We start from the raw sequence: 18701 nt of genomic DNA, 5'->3' as shown, positions 1-18701 counted from the left end.
GTGCAGCTTGGACGTACCGCATCTGAGCGGACACGACAGTAAATGTAGCCTAGGCATTTCCTGTCCCCGTGCCTTCAGTAAAACCGCAATTTTATAAGACGTCGCACCACGGGAATTAAGATCCGGGAAAGGGACGCTTTGACCCCAGTGCGAGCCCCACGAACCTGCGTCAGAGGCCGGGTAAGTGTTGGCGAAGGCGTTCCTATTTCATCCTCCTGTTATTCACAACCAGATGTCACCATCCTCAGCCTGGTGTAACACGACGTCTTCAGTCTAGAGAGATAATTGCGCGTTCTCTCAATGTGAAAGACACATAGCACATACCAGACTACGTTGACTAATCCTACAGTTTAAAGTCACTCTGCCTCTCAACCGAAATCTGTGCATTTAAAATACAAGTAAACGTAATACCTAAAGCAATAGTAGACTGATCTTAATTTCGGCATCCATATAATCCACTATCCAGAAATATTGCTTGATTCACGCTAGTCTTCCTTCCTGCTCACAATGGAGTAGGGTACTTATGGTGGAAGGGCGCTGAGGGAATTGCAGACGGGACAGTTCAAAAAGTTTAAATAAGAATGAAATAAATAAATGATCCTACATGCTTTCATGCATGCCGAATATAAGAGTGAGTCTCACTGAAACCAGAAACTCACACAAAACCCCCTTTTACCGTAATTAAATGTGTCTATACGCATATAACTTTAAATTGATTGAGTGTTGAATGGAGGTTTGGTTATCGTAGGAGGGATGATTGAAACACATTGTAGATCTGTAATATCAGCGTGCATGAATTGCATCTTGGTGTTCTGAATTCAGCAGCTTACATTTTAATGTCAATTCAGTCGACAAGGGGTTGCTTCAGAGCGCTCTGCTGACCGGATTCAAGGTATTTTAATGCCAAACTAAGCGGGTTTAAATTCAGCCTACGATCATTTCATGCAAACTGCCTTGGATGCATCCAGTGAAAATCAGATCATAGGCCTACATGTGACACTAAATATTACATTTAGGTAGCCTATAACATATGGTGTTTAGAGTAGGCTATTTACTTGGAAATGTGGGGCTTTTTAAAAAAACATATTTAAGCGATGTTTTCTTAAAGATTGATAGGCTACTATTACAGCCACATGATTGAATTTTGTCCTTTTAGGCTATTTGATCATGAATGTTAGGCTTCTGTCATTCATTTAATGTGTTTTTTTAATTTGTTATTTTAATGCTAAAAGAGAGTTATGTTTATGGAAACCCAGCAAAACTGATGACCAACAAATGTTGCGGTTTTAAATATCTAAACACCTGCTAACTGTTTTTTTGGGTTGTAGAGATTTAAATCAAGTTCGTAGGCCTGCAAATGTAAGAAATCTATATGCCAATATGCCAAAACTGTAGCCAATGAGGTGATATAACTTCAGTTGCAGGTTCCTAATAAACTGTCTGTGTAACTGACATGTCAGTGGGCTGTTGCAGAAGCCCATAATGAACCCTCTTCTCACCGCTAAACTGCTTCAAGTTTGGAAATCTGATAGTGGGGGAACGTAGCATCAAGTTCACTAAAGTGAAGTACACTTGTACTGGAATTTACAAAGTTCGACCCTTCAAAATAAAAACAGTTTTTCCATCACGACGGAAACGGGAAACTTAAGTGTTCTCTTTGGAGAAATGGATCCACATCAAGCAGAAAACAAGCAAAAAAGAGAAAAATCTAACAAAGAAATATGTAAAGGGGAATAATTGAATTGGAGGTACGTAAGGTGAAGATGAGAGTAAGCCCCATGTGTAATAACCATAGACTATTATACAGTCTATGGTAATAACCTTATTTTACAGTCTATGGGAAAAACACAGCCTTACATAAACTACAAATATGGAACATTAATCCTAATAAATGAGAATATGTTGGAATACAGGCTATATAAAAAAATAAGGACAACACAAGCTCATGCAATAATGCATTAGGATGTGCAAATTGTACGTCACAACACAGGTCAAAAACAGCCAAGGCGATTACAAAATGGGTAAACTACCCTGACCCTCAGGGACCCCAATGCACTCAGGTCCCCTGTGGGGCAATTAGTTAATGGTTTCATTAATTACTTAAAAGGAAATTACTTTATACATCTGCATTACACTGAAATGAATAATTTTGTAATGTTTTTGTATTTCTTAAAGACCTTGGAATATTTCATAGCAGTTGCACCAATAATACTTATTATGTATTATTCCTAATCTGTAAGTAAAACAAATCCGTTATCATTTTAACGTTAGATTTTTGATTGCTTTATTTTGAAGGACACTACCGGAAGCCCTGCGTCGTATTCGGTGTAACTTGACACCGCTGGCGGAGACAGGCAGCAGTAACATGCAGAGCAGCTGATGCTGTGCGGGGGCTAAAAATAATCATCTTTTTACTCTCCAACTCTCGCTGTATTGTGTTTCTTTTCCTCTTCTTTCTTTCTTCTGTTTGTTTTCTTTCTTTTTTAAAAATCAAGACGTCTGGAATGAAACGGTGTCAGTAAGGATTTTTAGCTACTTTTCTTCGAGGTAAGACACTTTCGTATTTAAATGAAGACAGCTTAATTGACGTAACGTAACGTGTGAAAATTAGCTTTTTGATGTCTTGAAGCTGTATTTAATTTAAAGTTAAGGTGGTTTGATAAACGGGGCTGTAGTAACGTTAGTCTAACGTGTGTGTTTTTGGTATAAGCTTGTGGTTTATTTACTTCTATGTCAGCTAATTTAAATGGTTTGCTTGATATTTTAGCACTGTAGGCTAGCTAGTTATTTAGAGTGTCAACTGTCCTGGCTAACTAGCCAACTGCACTTTCATTATGTTCTTTGCTATGTAAGTGAGCCCAATTAATTACAGTTAAAGGGGCATATGGTTAAAAAAAAAAAAAAAAAAAAAAAGTAAGACTCAATAAAATGTTGTGTAGTTTTCTCATTGTGGAGAACAGCACCTGTAGCTTGGTGCTGATTTTGAATGTTTGACAAAAAGTATCAACACTTCAATAGAAACATCTCGAACCACCTCTGATATAAATGTCTCTGCCATGTGTCTGTAGGTCCAGTTTGTCCCACATAGTTATCATTTCTCCACAACGAGGCACCAAAATACAAGCCATGGTTCCAATACCCAGTCTAACATACTGTTTAGTAGGCTATGCCACAAAAAGATTTAGTATAGTATGTCAAATGCAGTACAAAAATACTACCAGGATGTGCGACTTCATCCGCTCATATGTTGCAGTATGCAAGCCATTGATATATAAAATGGACCACCAGATCCCGTTGCTCTGGACGGAGACCAGTGAAGGATATTAGAAGCACTTTTCCGGTGAGCGCTGAGCGTTAGTGAGCAGCCTCCAACTGAGAGAGACGACGTAAATGTGACGTGAGCAACCTGTCTGAAAGTTGGAAGTCTTCTGGTAGCTGTGCCAAGAGAAATCTCAATCATTCCCAATCTAGCAGAGACGGAGAGCGTAGGTATATGTAAGGAGATAACATAGACACAGGCTAATTATTGCTAACTAAAATGCTAGTTAACATTAGTAATTAAACTTAAACAGCTAATGTAAGTCCAAAACTGTCTGCGAGCTTCTCCTGTACTGTACGGTAATTCCTCTACTATGCGACATTAAGTCCCGTGGTTATGACACAATCGTTAGCCTATTTTTATAAAAACGTCTGCTACGGAGCCATAACATGAGATACAAGGCAATGGAGCCTTTTATACATTGTCTTGTTTCTTTAGAAATAAACAATGGACAAATATAGTCTTGAAACGCTTCAGATGTAAAGTTATTCGCATCCTATTCGCTTATTCCCAAAATGAATGGCAGTCAATGGAATGCTAACGGGAGGCGATGGCTCGTTAGCATCAAAATGGCGCCATAGGAGCTACGTGTTCCGAGGAGAAGCTTACCCCCTTGATGCAAGCCAGCATACTTTTTCTGGCTATTATGACCCACAATCCTTTTGTGTAGCATATATGAGCAAGAGGGTCAAAGTTCAAGACGCAATGCTATGAAGAAGTAGTAAGTAAGTAATATGCATACTACATGCAACAGTACATACTAGGGGTGTGCAAAAAAAAAATCTATTCGAATTTGAATCGAGATTCAAGCTCTACAGATTCAAAATCGATTCATAGAATTCCAAAAATCGATTCATATTTTTTTTTCTTCGTTCTGACACTATTGTCCTGAAATGACATTACCTCGCCATTCCCATAGATGGCGCTGCGTCAAATTCACACTGACGCCTGGGCACTCTTGTCATAATCAGAAGACGCGCAAACAATGGCAAACTTCACAGAAATAGTTATTCAACCTGCTCCATCCCATGGATGTATTAAGAGCACGCTCCATCCTCATTGAAGGCGAGAGTTTGGACACATTTCGGCTTTTTATAACCTCGAGGGGAAGACGGAACTTGATAGGAATCATGCTATATGCAGGCTTTGCAAAGCAAAAGTTAAGTATTTTGGAAACACCACAAACTTGAGAACTCACATGGTACGGCATCACCTGGAGATTAACATTAAAGACGTGGACGAACAACAACCCAAAGTACCTCCTCCTAACGTTGCCAGTCAACCAACGCACTCTCTTTCAATGCTCTAAACTCCCACCGTTGCGTCAGAGAGAGTGTTCTCAACTGCCGGAGACATCGTAACTGCACAGCGGAGCATGCTCACTCCAAAACACGTAGACCAGCTTCTGTTTCTGCAAAAGAATGTACAGATTCCAGCCAGTGGTGGACTATGAACTGGTTACACACACACACACACACACACACACACACACACACACACACACACACACACACACGCGCACACACACACACGCACACACACACGCACACATACACGCACACACACGCACGCACACATACACCTAAATGTGTATCCATTATGTGATTCTGACACATCACAAAAGTTCTGTTGAATGGACTGTAGTGGCCACAGTTCTAAAAAGAAAGGGCCTAATTTTAGGAAGTTCAATGTGCCCAGTCAAGTTCACATTTCAACAGTCAACCTGGTAGCTGAAGTACTCCTTAAACCACATTTAGCAGTATTTTTTGTTTGATCTGAGTACAGCACTTTAAAGCTAAATGTAAAAGCTCTTTTTATTGAACAGTTTTATACTTGAATTAAATGTATTTGAAAGCTGGCCAAAGCTTGGCACTTCTGCAGTTTTTAGTTTTTAACAGTTTTTATTTTTGTATGAAGACATATAAAGTAATATCAAACTACATTTCATTTGTTGAGTTTCTTTCCTTTTTAAATTGTCTGTCTACTGCAATCACATGGGAAAAGTAACTACATTTACATACTGTGAATCGTTTTTTTGAATCGAGAATTGTTTTTGAATTGAAAATCGATATCGAATCGTGAGCCTAAAAATCGGAATCGAATCGTGACATTTTCTGAATCGTACGCCCCTAGTACATACTTTGTAAAGGCAGCTCCAGTAGGTTACATACTACAAGTAAAAAGAAAAAGTTTGCCATTTGCAACTCAGCAAAGGTGCACCTCTTGTTTTTAAACAAAGATGCCCGCCAGATGCAGCTTTGGGTGGCCATCTTTGTATTTCGGTTTGAAATGGAGACCAGCGCTGCATCTCATGTTGCTTGAATTACCTCCTCGAGTCTAGGGCTGCACGATATTAGGAAAATATCTAATTGCGATTATTTTGACTGATATTGCGATTGCGATATGATTCACGATATTGGAGGGAATTTTCATTGAAAAAATAAAAAATAAATAAATATATATATATATATATATATATATATATATATAAATGATTATAGTGTGTTTTATGCGAGGATCTGTACCAAACAAAGATTATTTTCTTTAGTCTGTAGGATAGGATTTGTAGGCCGGGACGTCTCTGCAGCAGGTCTTTGGTGTTTTTTGCCCCAACGTCTCCTCCCAGGCAGCACGGCAATGGTTATGTTTAGGGTTTAGTTTAGGGTTAGCTGCCTGGAAGGCGCCGTTGGAGGCAAAAAACACCATCGAGCTCTGCAGCACCACAATACTTCATTTTAGAATGGTTTGACACATATTTTGCCTTTAACAAATATTGCGTCCCCCTGCTATTTGGATATTGCACTAGTTCAAATTAAAACGTAAGCAACTAAAATTGCTGAACATTGTGTCAAATTGGTCGTTATCACTGTGACTTATAAAGTGTCAGGTTTAGTTCCATCATAGTGTTAATAGTGTCAAAAAACATTAGTTGACGTTGTTGTTCAGTAGCTAGCTCAGAGATTATTGGCTAATGAAATTACCGATTTAGCAGGGGGGTGGTGGGGGGGTTTAACACTTTTGCAAGGCACTGTATCCGTGTCACATTCTCATAAGGAGCTGAGCCCCCCTAAAGGTCTGATCCTAGAATCACCCCTGATTACATTACATGTCATTTAGCCAACACTTTTATCCGAAGCGACTTACTATAGACCTTTTTCACAGCAGACATGTTGACATGTCACAGTAGGAAAAGCACAGGTGTATTCAAACTCATTAATGATGGCTGCATTCCACTCAGAAGAGGCCTTGGTGTTGTTCATGCTGACTCACTGAAATAGCTTACTGGGACACTTGATGGAATTGAGCCATTGTTAAGGTTATCAATTTCAGCTGTGCTTTTCCTACTATGACAAGTCAAAATGTCTGCTGTGAAAAAGGTCCATTGCTATACATATCAGAGGTTGCACGCCTCTGGACCAACTAGGGGTTAAGTGTCTTGCTCAGGGACACATTGGTTGATTTATCTCAGTGGGATTCGAACCCCCACACCTAAGGCATGTGTCACACCCACTGCGCCATCACCATACGCCGTCTCGTCGCATTGGTGTGAACTGGCAGGTTTTAGAACGCTTCAGACCGGTGCGTTGCAAGTAGCTGCAGGTTTCCACTCGTCTTGCCGCGATTCTTTGATCTGAACTGGGCTTTACATGGCGAAAGAGATGTCTGTTAATTAGTGGATACATTTTTTTGAGCGTCACCACGTGATATGGAGAAAATCTGATATGGCGATATTCTTGTCCTAATACCTCAATGTCGATATTGTGGCGATATTATAGGGTTGACAATTGGTGCTTTAACAAAATATCTTCACACTTAGATTTTAGATAAATAATCTTCAGTAATGTAGCTATGACTGAGTGGGTAAAGGTAAAAATAATAGAAGAGCTAGAACAGTCTGGTAACAGAAAATGACATCACTTTACTGTAATGCAGCCTTTAAAACCAGGAAAAGACAACACTTAAGCCATTTACGATATTACGATTTCCAAAATCTAAGACGATATCTAGTCTCATATCACGATATCAATATAATATCGATATATTGCCCAGCCCTATCACCACCCCCATCCATCCCATTGATCCATTTGATCCGATAACATAACATCATCTAGAAGAGCGACATAATTGAATCATTTTATCCCCATTCAAATTAGCGGAGCGCTAAACTGGAAGTAGCCGGCTCGGCTGGCGGAGGTCTCTAGTGCGCCTGCTCTATGGGCCGCACAATGCAGAAGTAGTGCCCCACCAATTAGTCCCAAAATGTCCCAGTTAGATAGTAAATATATTCTTTGTAAATCTTTACAATCATTTCCAGAAAGAACCAAGCAGGCCTGCCTTATTGGACAATCTAAATTTTCTTCAAAACTTGCCATTTTCAGCTTGTAGCTTTCTAGCTCGAAGTTTGTTGTTTCCCGTGACGAACAGAGTTTGAGAACGGCAAAACACAGAGAGCATAAAGTGAAGGCAATTATCCTGGAAATGTACTCGTACTGATCCAGACTATTGCGCTTGTAACATTATAGAGTCATATTTTAAGAACGTTTAAGCACGTCGTATGAAAGATAACAGTAACTAACTCAACTCTAAACAGTTAAAAAAGGAACAACTAGAGTCTCCTGAAACTTAAATCATGGCTAAATGACTTTTAAAAAGACATTTCCAACATGTTGCAACACTTACATTCATTTAACTGGATTGACGACAATTCATTTACCTGATAATCCGGCGGCGTTCGTTTCGGGAAACAACAATCTTCGAGCTAGCAAGCTATTTGCTAAAAATAGAGAGAGAATTTGGATGGTGCAACAAGGCAGGCCTGCTTGGTTCTTTCAGGGAATGATTCTAAAGTCTTACAAAGAATATTTTTACAGCATTAACTATCTAACTGTAACGTTTTGGGGACTGAATGGCAGGGATTTGCTATGGACAAAATACACACGCCGATACGCTGGTAAGAGCAAATGACGTTTTTTCTTAGATTATTTTTTTGGGCATTTTAGCCTTTATTTTCACAGGACAGATTAAGACATGAAAGGGGAGAGAGAGGGGGAATGACATGCAGCAAAGGGCCACAGGTCAGAGTCGAACCAGCAGCCGCTGCGTCGAGAAGTAAACCCTCTACATATGTGCGCCCGCTGTACCAACTGAGCAAACCCGGCCACAAGAGCAAATGACATTTAACCATGTACCCAGCTAATATATATAGCTCACGTTACTGTATTGTGTGAATAGTTAACTTCATTTAAAAATGTGGCGTTTTCTTTCAACCCAGTTTTTTGCTCCTATCCAGGAGTGTTTGTGTGGAAGTGCCAGACCTTAATTTAATAGTAATGCACCGCATGCCAGGGGGCATTTAGCTGGGCATTGCCCCTGAAATAGCTCTCATAACTGACACCCGCCTGCATTTGTGTTTCTGTGTGAGTACGTGTGGGTGCTCTTGAATGTGTGACATGCCAAGAAAATGTCTGAACAAGCCTCCAAAGGTCAAGCCAAAGCCCCTTTAGTGACCCAGATGGCTAACTGTTAAGTTGTGTAAGGATTCATGGAAACCCTTAAGATTATATAACACACTAGGGCTGCATGATATGAGGAAAATATGCGATAATGTTGTTGAATATCGCGATAACAATATTACTAGCGATAAATAAACGGATAATACACTGTACTCAGTTGTGCAGTTCTGCTGCTTTCAGTATTCTGCTAAAATATAACAATTTGCCCGTTTGAATTTAAAAAAAAAAAAAAATTATCTATATATATAAGTAATTTCCAACATTCTTTTAGTGAAAAAATTGAACACTGAATTACCACTAAAAAGCAATGACAGTTTAATTTTAAGGTGCAGATTTCTACCGATTTATTGCACCAGTTGACGTCACAATGACAATTTAAAAAAAAGATATATTGTGCAGCCCTATAACACACAGTGCAGTTTATATTCACTGATTTTGGCATTCTTTGTGTTTTGTTTTGTTTTTACAGATCGACTCAAGGCTTGTGCGGAGCAGCTGGTTGGTGGCATGGCCTTGTCGTTTTGCGGCAGCGACAACGGCAGCAATTCCTACAGCGTGAACGAGGGCGTGCTGAACAATGGCTGCTTCGTGGACGCCCTCAACTTGGTTCCCCACGTCTTCCTGCTCTTCATCACCTTCCCCATCCTCTTTATTGGTAGGTGATGGAAGTTGACACACACACACACACACACACACACACACATATATATATATATATATATATATATATATATATATATATATACATATGCTACATTTAAACCACATGGAAAAAAACTTTTTTATTTTAACCCAGGGATGCACCGAATCCAGGATTCGGCTTCAGCCGAATATTGGGCTTTTTGACGGGGTTCGGTTTCTGCTGAACCTTTAGAATGTTTTTCCACCGAACCCTACGCTTGCACTACGCGCGCTACGCTGGTCGCCGTAATGATGCCGCCGTTGATTACGGGAAGGTGTTTACGTAGGTGGAGCGTTCAATGCAGTAGGCTGTGAGAAAGTGGAAATGGAACTCATGAACAGAAAAAGTGTAGTTTGGCAATACTTTCAGTCAAAAGAAGACCATTCAAGTCCAGCTACATGTTCAGTTTGCAATGCCGATTTGTCTCGTGGTGGCGAGGACCCTAAACAATACACAACATCACCGCTGTTACAACATTTGGTATGGAACATCCGAAAGAATATGAGTTGTGCATGAAGGAATCTACAGACAGCAGCCAAAATGCAGCAACTTTAGGTAAATAAAATGAAAAATACACTGCTGTGGACATTGTTTACTTCATTAATGTGTTTACTGTGTTAATGGACTGAGGATGGGAGTAGGATTCGGTATTCGGTTTCGGATTCGGCAGAATCTTAACTAGTGGATTCGGTGTTCGGCCGTATTACCAGTGGTGGGCTGTCAGGGCCATCAGGGCCTTCTCTGCTGGCCCTGTCAAAATCAAAAATATATTTTTTCATAATTAAATTAATGTGTGTCTAAAAATCAATTACGTTTTCAGTACGTTACGATTATATTTCCAGAAAGAATATGGTTATTTTTTCTGAGTAGCTGGATTTTCCATGTCATCTAAACGCATCACAGCTCCGTGGACCCTTCTTATATACAGTCTATGCGTGGACCAGCCGGACCAGCACTAGTAGCATTGCTAGCATTTCGATGAAGCTGCCATTTCCCATTTGATTTTAACTTTGACTGACGTGTGTCATCAGCCAATCAAATTTTGATGCGTAGTGACAGAACGCCCTAGGGGCCCAGCGTTGTGTCGACGCTAGCCCCCGCTGATGTCATCAACGAAGTTTGAACTTTTTAGCAGGTTGTGAGTGAACCAGGAGTGAACTATGGCCGCTGCCTTCACACCTCCTAACGATCCTGTTTCCGATCTCCTTCATGTGCCTTTTTCAAGGCGATCGTTTGGAGAGAAGAAAGAAATCATTTTAAGAGGAAGACCTACACCTAAGCTGGATGGGCTGACCAAGGCTGGCAAAGGTTTTGTGCGGCACTTCACTGAGGGTAACTACGACCGCTATGACTGGCTAACAGCTAGCACTGGGCGGAACAAGCTATTTTGCTGGCCGTGTTTGCTTTTTAATACCAGTGAGGGAACATGGAACACCACAGGTTTTAACAGCCTTAATAGCTTCACCAAGGCAGCTGTCAAACATCAGGCATCCGAGCGACACCTCACAACGGTGGTACATTTGAAGACCTTTGGTGAGTCCAGGGTGGATTTGCAACTGGATGAGCAGCGGAGACGAGAGACAAGCCTGCACAATGAGAGAGTGAGAAAAAACCGGGACATACTGAAGCGCCTCGTTGATTGTGTCATCTTTTTGGGACAGCAAGAATTGTCTTTCAGGGGACATGACGAGGGGAAAGGGTCCCTGAATCGAGGTAATTATTTGGAGCTATTATCTCTGCTATCAGAATATGATGCTGACTTGCGATACCACCTTGCCACGGCCACCGTTTTTACGGGAACATCTGGGAAAATTCAAAATGATCTCATAAATGCTGTTGCTGAGGTGCTAAATGATGCCATCAAAAAAGAGATCAACAACACCAAGTTTGTCGCAGTTATAGTGGATGAGACCACAGATTTCAGCAACACTGCACAGCTGTCATTTGTACTTCGGTACGTTACTGACACCGGAGTAAAAGAGAGATTTTTAAAGTTTGAGGATGTCACAGAAAGAAAACGAGCTCATGATCTAGCAGCTTCAGTACTTGAAGTGTTGGGCAGCTACGACTGCAAAACAAAGTTAGTGGCACAGTGTTATGACGGAGCCGCTGTAATGGCATCGGGACTTAATGGCGTACAGGCGCGCGTAAAAGAAGAAATCCCTCAGGCTCTGTTTGTGCAATGTTATGCACACACATTAAATCTTGTGATGTCTCAGGGAGCATCAAAAATAAAGGACTGCAAGATTTTTTTTGCGAATCTGGGAGGATTGTCTGCATTTTTCACACGTTCTCCCAAGCGAACAAAACTGCTGGATGAGTTTTGTGAGAGGCGGCTGCCCGCGGGTCTCTCAGGTGAGATGGAACTTCAACTCCAGGTTGGTGGGCACGGTCCACGACAAAAGAGCTGAGCTGGTCGAGCTTTTCCAGCACATCCTCGATCACGCGGAGGATTTTGACCGTGAAACGGTACATTGTGCATCAGGACACTTGTCACAGTTGAAAAGCTTTGAGTTCTGTTTTTTTCTCTTTGCTTTCATCGGCATTTTTGACTTTGCTGATGTGCTCTTCGGAATCCTGCAAAATAAGAGCTTAGACGTGCAGTTCAGTCTGGCCAGAATTGGGGATTTTTGCCAGAGTCTTGAAGGTGAGCGTGGAAAATTTGATGCCATCTATGAGAGGACCGGGGAGGCCGCGGGACAGCCGAGCGCAGCTAGAGGCCGAACAGACCCGCACGCGCACTACAGACAGCTACACACAGCGCTAATCGACAGCATCATCACGCAAATCAGGAATCGATTTGAGGATCACAAGCGACTACTGTTTGTTGCATTGCTGGACGCACAGCTGTTTACCAAGTTCAAGCAGACATTTCCCGAAACTGAGCTGAGGAGCCTGGATGAGAGCTACGGCGCACACTTTGACCTGGGCAGACTCAGAGCAGAGCTCAAAGTGATGTACAGCATGACAAACTTTCAGGGAAAGAGTCCAAGTGACCTACTGACATTTCTGATGAGCACGGGGCTTGCAGTCAGCATGTCACAGCTTTATGCCCTCACATGCTTGATCGTGACAATACCAGTGTCCACCGCATCAGTTGAGCGATCTTTCTCCGCTCTCAAGCGCATCAAAACGTATTCACGGAATGCAACCGGACAAACACGACTCTCTGCACTGGCATCTATTGCCATAGAGAAGGAGCTGCTCATCATGCGCGACTGCATGAGGAGGTCATTGAATGTTTCATCAGAAAGGATCGGAGGATGGATTTCATTTACAAGTAATGGGTGAGTGTTACTTCTTACTGTTTAGGAGAGATAAAGTTATTGCGGGATTTTATTTATATACATTTGTATTGCTGTTGTTTGGGTGTAGATGGTGATGCTGTGTTGATGTGCCTAAAGCTGTTTAATGCACAGTGTTGTGCGTGTGTGGTGTGGTTGTTCGTTTTTTTTTTTGCGGGGGGGGGGGGGGTTGGAGGTCATTACGGAAGGCCCTGACTGAAAGCCCACGGTACGCTACTGCGTATTACACATAATTTTCTGTGTGACATGAACGCAGCATTTGTACAAACACAAACGTAGTTCCACTGGTCATTTGTGAGGACATTGTATTGACCTGAAAGGTGTACCCAAACCTTAAACATACCTCCTACATGCCTACACCCAAGTAACTTTTCACTTATCATAAACCGTAACAGTGAAAACACACCGGGCGCGTAAGCCATGCGTCTTTATGTTATTTCGGCGACCATGTTATCCAGTCTGTCCGTTCGTACCGGGTGCGCAGTGGGTGCGTCGGCGTCAACGATTGTTTTTTGGCGTCACCTCTATTTCTTGCGCGAGACGCGAGCGAATGTGTCAAGCCAGGCAGGTAATCACATACAGGAAGACCACAGTGCAGCCGGATACTTTACAAAATTAAACATTTCAAAATAAAACACCCAGATTCATGGTGATTTTGGTCTTGGCTTCTCACAGCAAGACACGCGATCAGGCACACGGAGGGAGAGACACACACACACACACACACACACACACACACACACACACACACACACACACACACAGAGAGAGAAGAAGGATCGCTTTGTGACCAGCGCGTAGAAATATGCGTCCGGTATGAATGGCCAGGCGCTGGATCAGGCACGTATTTACGCTACGCGGGCTATACACGACACTTACGCGCCCGATGTGTTTTCGCTGTAAGACTGCAGTTACTTTTACAGGATCAACAATTAAGTATTTACCCTAAAATAAGCATTTTAATAAGCATCAGAGAGCAGCGCAGACATTTAGCTGGCACCGTGACGAGGCACTGAAATCCGCGTTGCTATTCCGTCCGGTTGATACCGGGCCATATTAGCACCGGATTTTAACATGTTAACGTGAACAGAATATTGCGTTGCCTGTGTCTTTTCACGGCAAACGCGCGTGTGTGGAAAGCGGTCGCACAACAGCTAAAATGTTGTGTTGCGCACGAACGTAGCTATACGTGTTTTAAACTTTAACCAAATCAAATATTGACTTCTTTTGAAATAAGATTTTCCAGTTTTGTAAGTTTTGATTAGTTTTTATATATTTAAAAAAAAAACACAAATATTGAACAGGTGGTTGCCAAAGGGGGAAACCAGAGGCCACAAAACGGTTGCCAATTGACTCAATCTGGTTGCCAAGGGCAACCGGGCAACCGTCACTCTCAAGCCCTGTCTGACACGAGGACTTGTGTTGGGTTCCCCACTGAGCTGTTTACAGTAATCTGTTCTCAAGCGTCACTCCCTGTCATCTGGCAGGCAGAGCAGATGTTAGGGGTATTAACTTTCCCTCTTACACACACACACACACACACACACTTTAAGTCACTTTCTTGTCACCAGTGTGAACATTAAGCAGCAAAAAAAACAGACAAACTGAATATAAACAAAAAAACTGCAATATTATAAATATTGAGGGTTGATGTTAGCAGTTATTTTTCTCATTCGTTTTTTTTTTGTTAATTCTTTCCCAATAAAAACAAATAACCATGTATATTCAGAAGAAAAATATAAAGGATGAAAAGGGAGGAAGCATATGATAGGAAAAAAAAGGAGGAGTAAAGGAAAGAAGGTGGGAGAAGGAAGGACTCATCTGTTATTGCAGCATTACTCTGCAGAGCATAACGTTTACTGAATGCATGGTTGGTTATATGGTGTGTGTGTGTGTGTGTGTGTGTGTGTGTGTGTGTGTGTGTATATACAGTAGTTGATGGAAATATTTCTGAAGAGAAGCCCTCAGCCTGTTCCCCGAGGGACTCACTAATTGAAGTTTCCTGGTACTATGTTTTTATGGTCCGTGGCGTGTCCCCTGAGCCTCCGAAATGGCTGCGGTCGATTTAGTTAAGAGCAGAAACAAACCTCATAAGAAACGAATAAAATCCTGTGGTACTGAGCTCACAAGAGTTGTATAAGGGTTGCTAAAGCATCGAGACTTCAGTTTTATATTGCATTTAGAACCGCAACGATTATTTGATTAACATACAAAATAAATATCTGCAACTGTTTTTATAATCGATTAAGGCCATGATCACACTTGGCGTCTTTTTTGACAAGACAAGGTTGACTAGGACGCTTTTGTAGTAAAAGAAAAAGGAGCTGGCAGCATTTTGGCTCCAAAAAGTGGCTTTTGTTGCTAAAATGAATGAATGATTGAAATCTTTATTTCAAACGATTTTAATATATACAAAATGTACAAACAAATAACAAACATATAAAATGTATAAAAAAAAATTAAAAAAACATCAACATAACAGCTACTGCTACAGTATCCTAGAGCGCTATGTGGAGGGGTGCTACTAACGTTAGATAAAACAAAGTGGTGGAGCGAGCTAGAGAAAGAACAGAGAGAGAGAGCGGTGCTAACGTTAGATAGAACAAAGCAGGTTCCCCCACCCGTCATTCCCTGAACAGGGAGCACCCGGTCATACTGTATAACTCGCTGTGCCCTGACTCCATTTTTTCTTGATTGTTATGAAAATTACAGGTCTCGCTACTCCGCTTGTCATTGGTCGGCTGTCAAAAAAAGCGCTTGACGTAGGCAGTTAGACGCTCCGAGCTGCTGAAAAAAACGTTGGGGGTGGCGTTTAAAAAACCCTCCGGACTTTTTTGAAAACCAATTTTACCCCACAGAATATATGTATAATAATAATGTAAAAACAGATGCTGGCAGCTTAAAAAAGACGCCAAGTGTGAACATAGCCTAAGTCAATTTTTAAGCAAAATCACCAAAACTTTGATGGTTACCAACTTGTCAAATGTGAGTGATTTGCTGCCTACCACCTTCTCTTTTTTTGCTGGCCTTCCTTTCCCTCCCGTTTCCCTTTTTCATACAGGTCGCATTTTTTTCAAAAAAGGCATATTTAGATTGATCATATCATGCTTCACTCTTTCTGTCTCTCTGTCTGTCTGTCAGGTTGGGGAAGTCAGAGCTCCAAAGTCCAGATCCATCATAACACATGGCTCCATTTCCCCGGCCACAACATGAGATGGATCCTCACCTTCTCTCTGCTGTTTGTCCATGTGTGCGAGTTTGCAGAGGGCATCGTCTCCAACAAGTGAGACCTCAGAAAGATATCTTATCACATTATCACACAAAATACTAGTTTTGTGTCCCTTACACCAGTAATGTAAGTGAAATGGTAATTTCGTCTCAAATTATCAAGTCTTTTAAATGTACTAATTGTATTTTGTATTTGCCTCATGCTGTAGAGGGATGCAGACCAACCACCTCCATCTCTTCATACCAGCCTTCATGGGTTTCATAGCAGCCACAACATCAGTGGTTTACTACCACAACATAGAGACATCCAACTTCCCCAAACTGCTGCTTGGTAAGACTCAACACTGGGGGGAGGTTGGCGGGGACTGGGCTGGTTAATCCTCATCTTTCTTTTTTGCTTACACTTTTATCCATCCTGTACAAATCAGTACATAATTCCCAGCTTTTGACTCCAATGATTTAGCATTGCGGCCCCAGACTATTGTTGGACTCACGATGGAGAGTTTAAAAAAAAAAAAAAAAAAGGATCAAAATCAAACCAGAGATATCATCTTTTTCATATCACCCAATTTTCTTCCCTGTCAAAACCTGGCACCCACATTACCCACAATGCAACTCGGCAACCGTCAGTTGGGATGCAGAGATGAGCAGATGGTTTGTTCACTGGAAGGGCACCCTAGAGTGACATCAATTAAACGGGTTTCATGCTTCTTGTGGTCAGCGGGGTCGGGGCTGGGCTAGAAGGCAGTGGTCTAGTCTAATGTATTGTAGTGGGTATACTGTACTGTATATATATATATATATATTGGCCAGAATCTGCCTTTGGGGGATGGGCGGCCATATCATAGTGGGGGGTCTGGGTGTCCTCCCCCAAGGAAGTTTGAGCATCAACGACTTTATTTCCTGCATTCGGATACACATTTTTTTACGGTGGAAATACCTTTATTTAGCCTATGTGAAGAAGAAAATAACTATTATAACTAATATGATCTCTCAATCCATTGGGCTAGAGTGCTTTCTGACAGTTGTGATTTCCATTGGATCAGAGTTCTGTCACTTGGCTGCCTGTTCTGCCAATCTTCCCAGCCCCTTGTCACATGACCAATTCATGTTTCCATGAAGACTATCCAAAATTCTGATACCATGGAACCAGCACTGGAATTGTTTTTTAAGAAAGTGGCAGACTGAGCCTGTAGAAAATATGTATTGTATTCAGGTATACTATCCTATCCAGTGTTTCCTGTATTTCTAAGCTGATTTCTATGCTGTATTCCGATAAAATGTCTGCCAGGCCGCGCGTCATATCGCCGTCCACACCGCACCAAACGCGCTGACGGCAAGACGCATGAAACACCTTTTAAGTACCTTTAGCAGACTTTGCACAGCTTCCTCTGGAGACTCTAAAGGCTTTATACTACCTTTTATGACATATGAACCTAAAAACGCACTTTGATGTGTTAAATTAGTGGAGTTCACCTTTTATTCATAGTTTACATTAATGCTGGCTACAGTAGAGGCACACCAGAGAGGGTACCAAAGGGAATGTTTACAAAGGATTTGCAGCCCTTGTATGGGCTCATGAAATATGTATTTTATACATTATACATTATACATTCAAACGACATCAATCGACATGAAAAAGCAGCAATCTAACTTCCACTACTTCATTTCTACTTCCGCACAGTCCTGTTCATCTACTGGGTGTTGGCGTTCATTACAAAGTCCATTAAGCTGTGGAAGTTTGCAGAGTACTCTGTTGGACCACAGCACCTGAGGTTCTGCATCACTGCCCTGCTAGTCCTCCTGTACGGACTGCTGATGGCTGTGGAGATCAACGTCATAAGAGTCAGAGTGAGTAATCATGTTTCATCCAACATCAGTTAAGTAATGTGTTTAATCCAGAAAGAAAGGTCGAACAAAAAAACCGCATATATTCTTTTCTAATAATTATATTAGAAATGTACTTTTTTCCAAAAATGATAAAGGGTGACTTTTTTTTTCTTAGTTTTTTAGTCATCTTTTGTCTGTTTATTTGTTTAATGTGTGTGTGGCATCAATATTGTTTAGATTTTTTCAATATATTTTATACTAACATGTCTTTTTTGTTTGTTTTTTCACGTATTTCTTCCTGTAGAAGTACGTGTTCTTTGCCAACCCTCAAAAGGTGAAACCACCGGAGGATTTACAGGATTTGGGGGTTCGCTTTCTGCAGCCGTTTGTCAACCTGCTGTCCAAGGTAGATATATACTGTGTGTGTGTGTGTGTGTGTGTGTGTGTGTGTGTGTGTGTATATATATATATATATATATATATAGGTAGTTGGTGAGGGCTCACCAACTATATATATATATATATATATATATATATATTTTTTTTTTTTTTATTAATTTCTGTGGGTCATCATGATTAGGTACCAGGAAGTACATCAAAAACAACAAACGACAACACTGGAAAAATTCATCAAAATCAGAGTTTCATCAGAATTTTATCTCTACTCTTACATACTATGCTTCCCTCAATACTTATTATTGATTATACCGACCCCCCCACTACCAACCCCCCTCCCTTCCCCCAACCCACCCTATCATCCGCCCACCTCTCCCACCCCCGCCCCCATTTTCCCGCCCACCCCGCACATTGCTGGTCCTCATTCA

General features: G+C 41.3%; 1 protein-coding gene across 9 annotated transcripts in view; it reads left to right on the top strand.

The window, feature by feature from the left end:
• Positions 1-18701, top strand: part of abcc9 (ATP-binding cassette, sub-family C (CFTR/MRP), member 9) — a 99046-nt gene that overhangs the window by 85 nt on the left and 80260 nt on the right. For 4 of the 9 annotated variants that reach the window (XR_004105059.2, XM_031300306.2, XM_031300303.2 and 1 more), the window contains exons 1-6: positions 2335-2547; positions 9302-9487; positions 15961-16102; positions 16254-16378; positions 17732-17898; positions 18182-18283. Coding sequence is in view for 7 of the 9 variants with exons in the window: in XM_031300306.2 (XP_031156166.1) it covers positions 9340-9487; positions 15961-16102; positions 16254-16378; positions 17732-17898; positions 18182-18283 (684 nt within the window). In the remaining 2 variants the exon portion in view is untranslated. Of the gene's footprint in view, positions 181-2334; positions 2548-9301; positions 9488-15960; positions 16103-16253; positions 16379-17731; positions 17899-18181; positions 18284-18701 lie in introns of those variants that run through there. The other 5 variants (XR_004105060.2, XM_031300307.2, XM_031300305.2 and 2 more) reach the window with 3 other exon arrangements.

The sequence above is a fragment of the Sander lucioperca genome, chromosome 20 (genome assembly GCF_008315115.2).
Source record: "Sander lucioperca isolate FBNREF2018 chromosome 20, SLUC_FBN_1.2, whole genome shotgun sequence".
NCBI classification, from domain to species: Eukaryota; Metazoa; Chordata; class Actinopteri; order Perciformes; family Percidae; genus Sander; species Sander lucioperca.
Note: the sequence above shows the minus strand (reverse complement) of the source record. Positions and strands in the feature narration are given on the sequence as shown.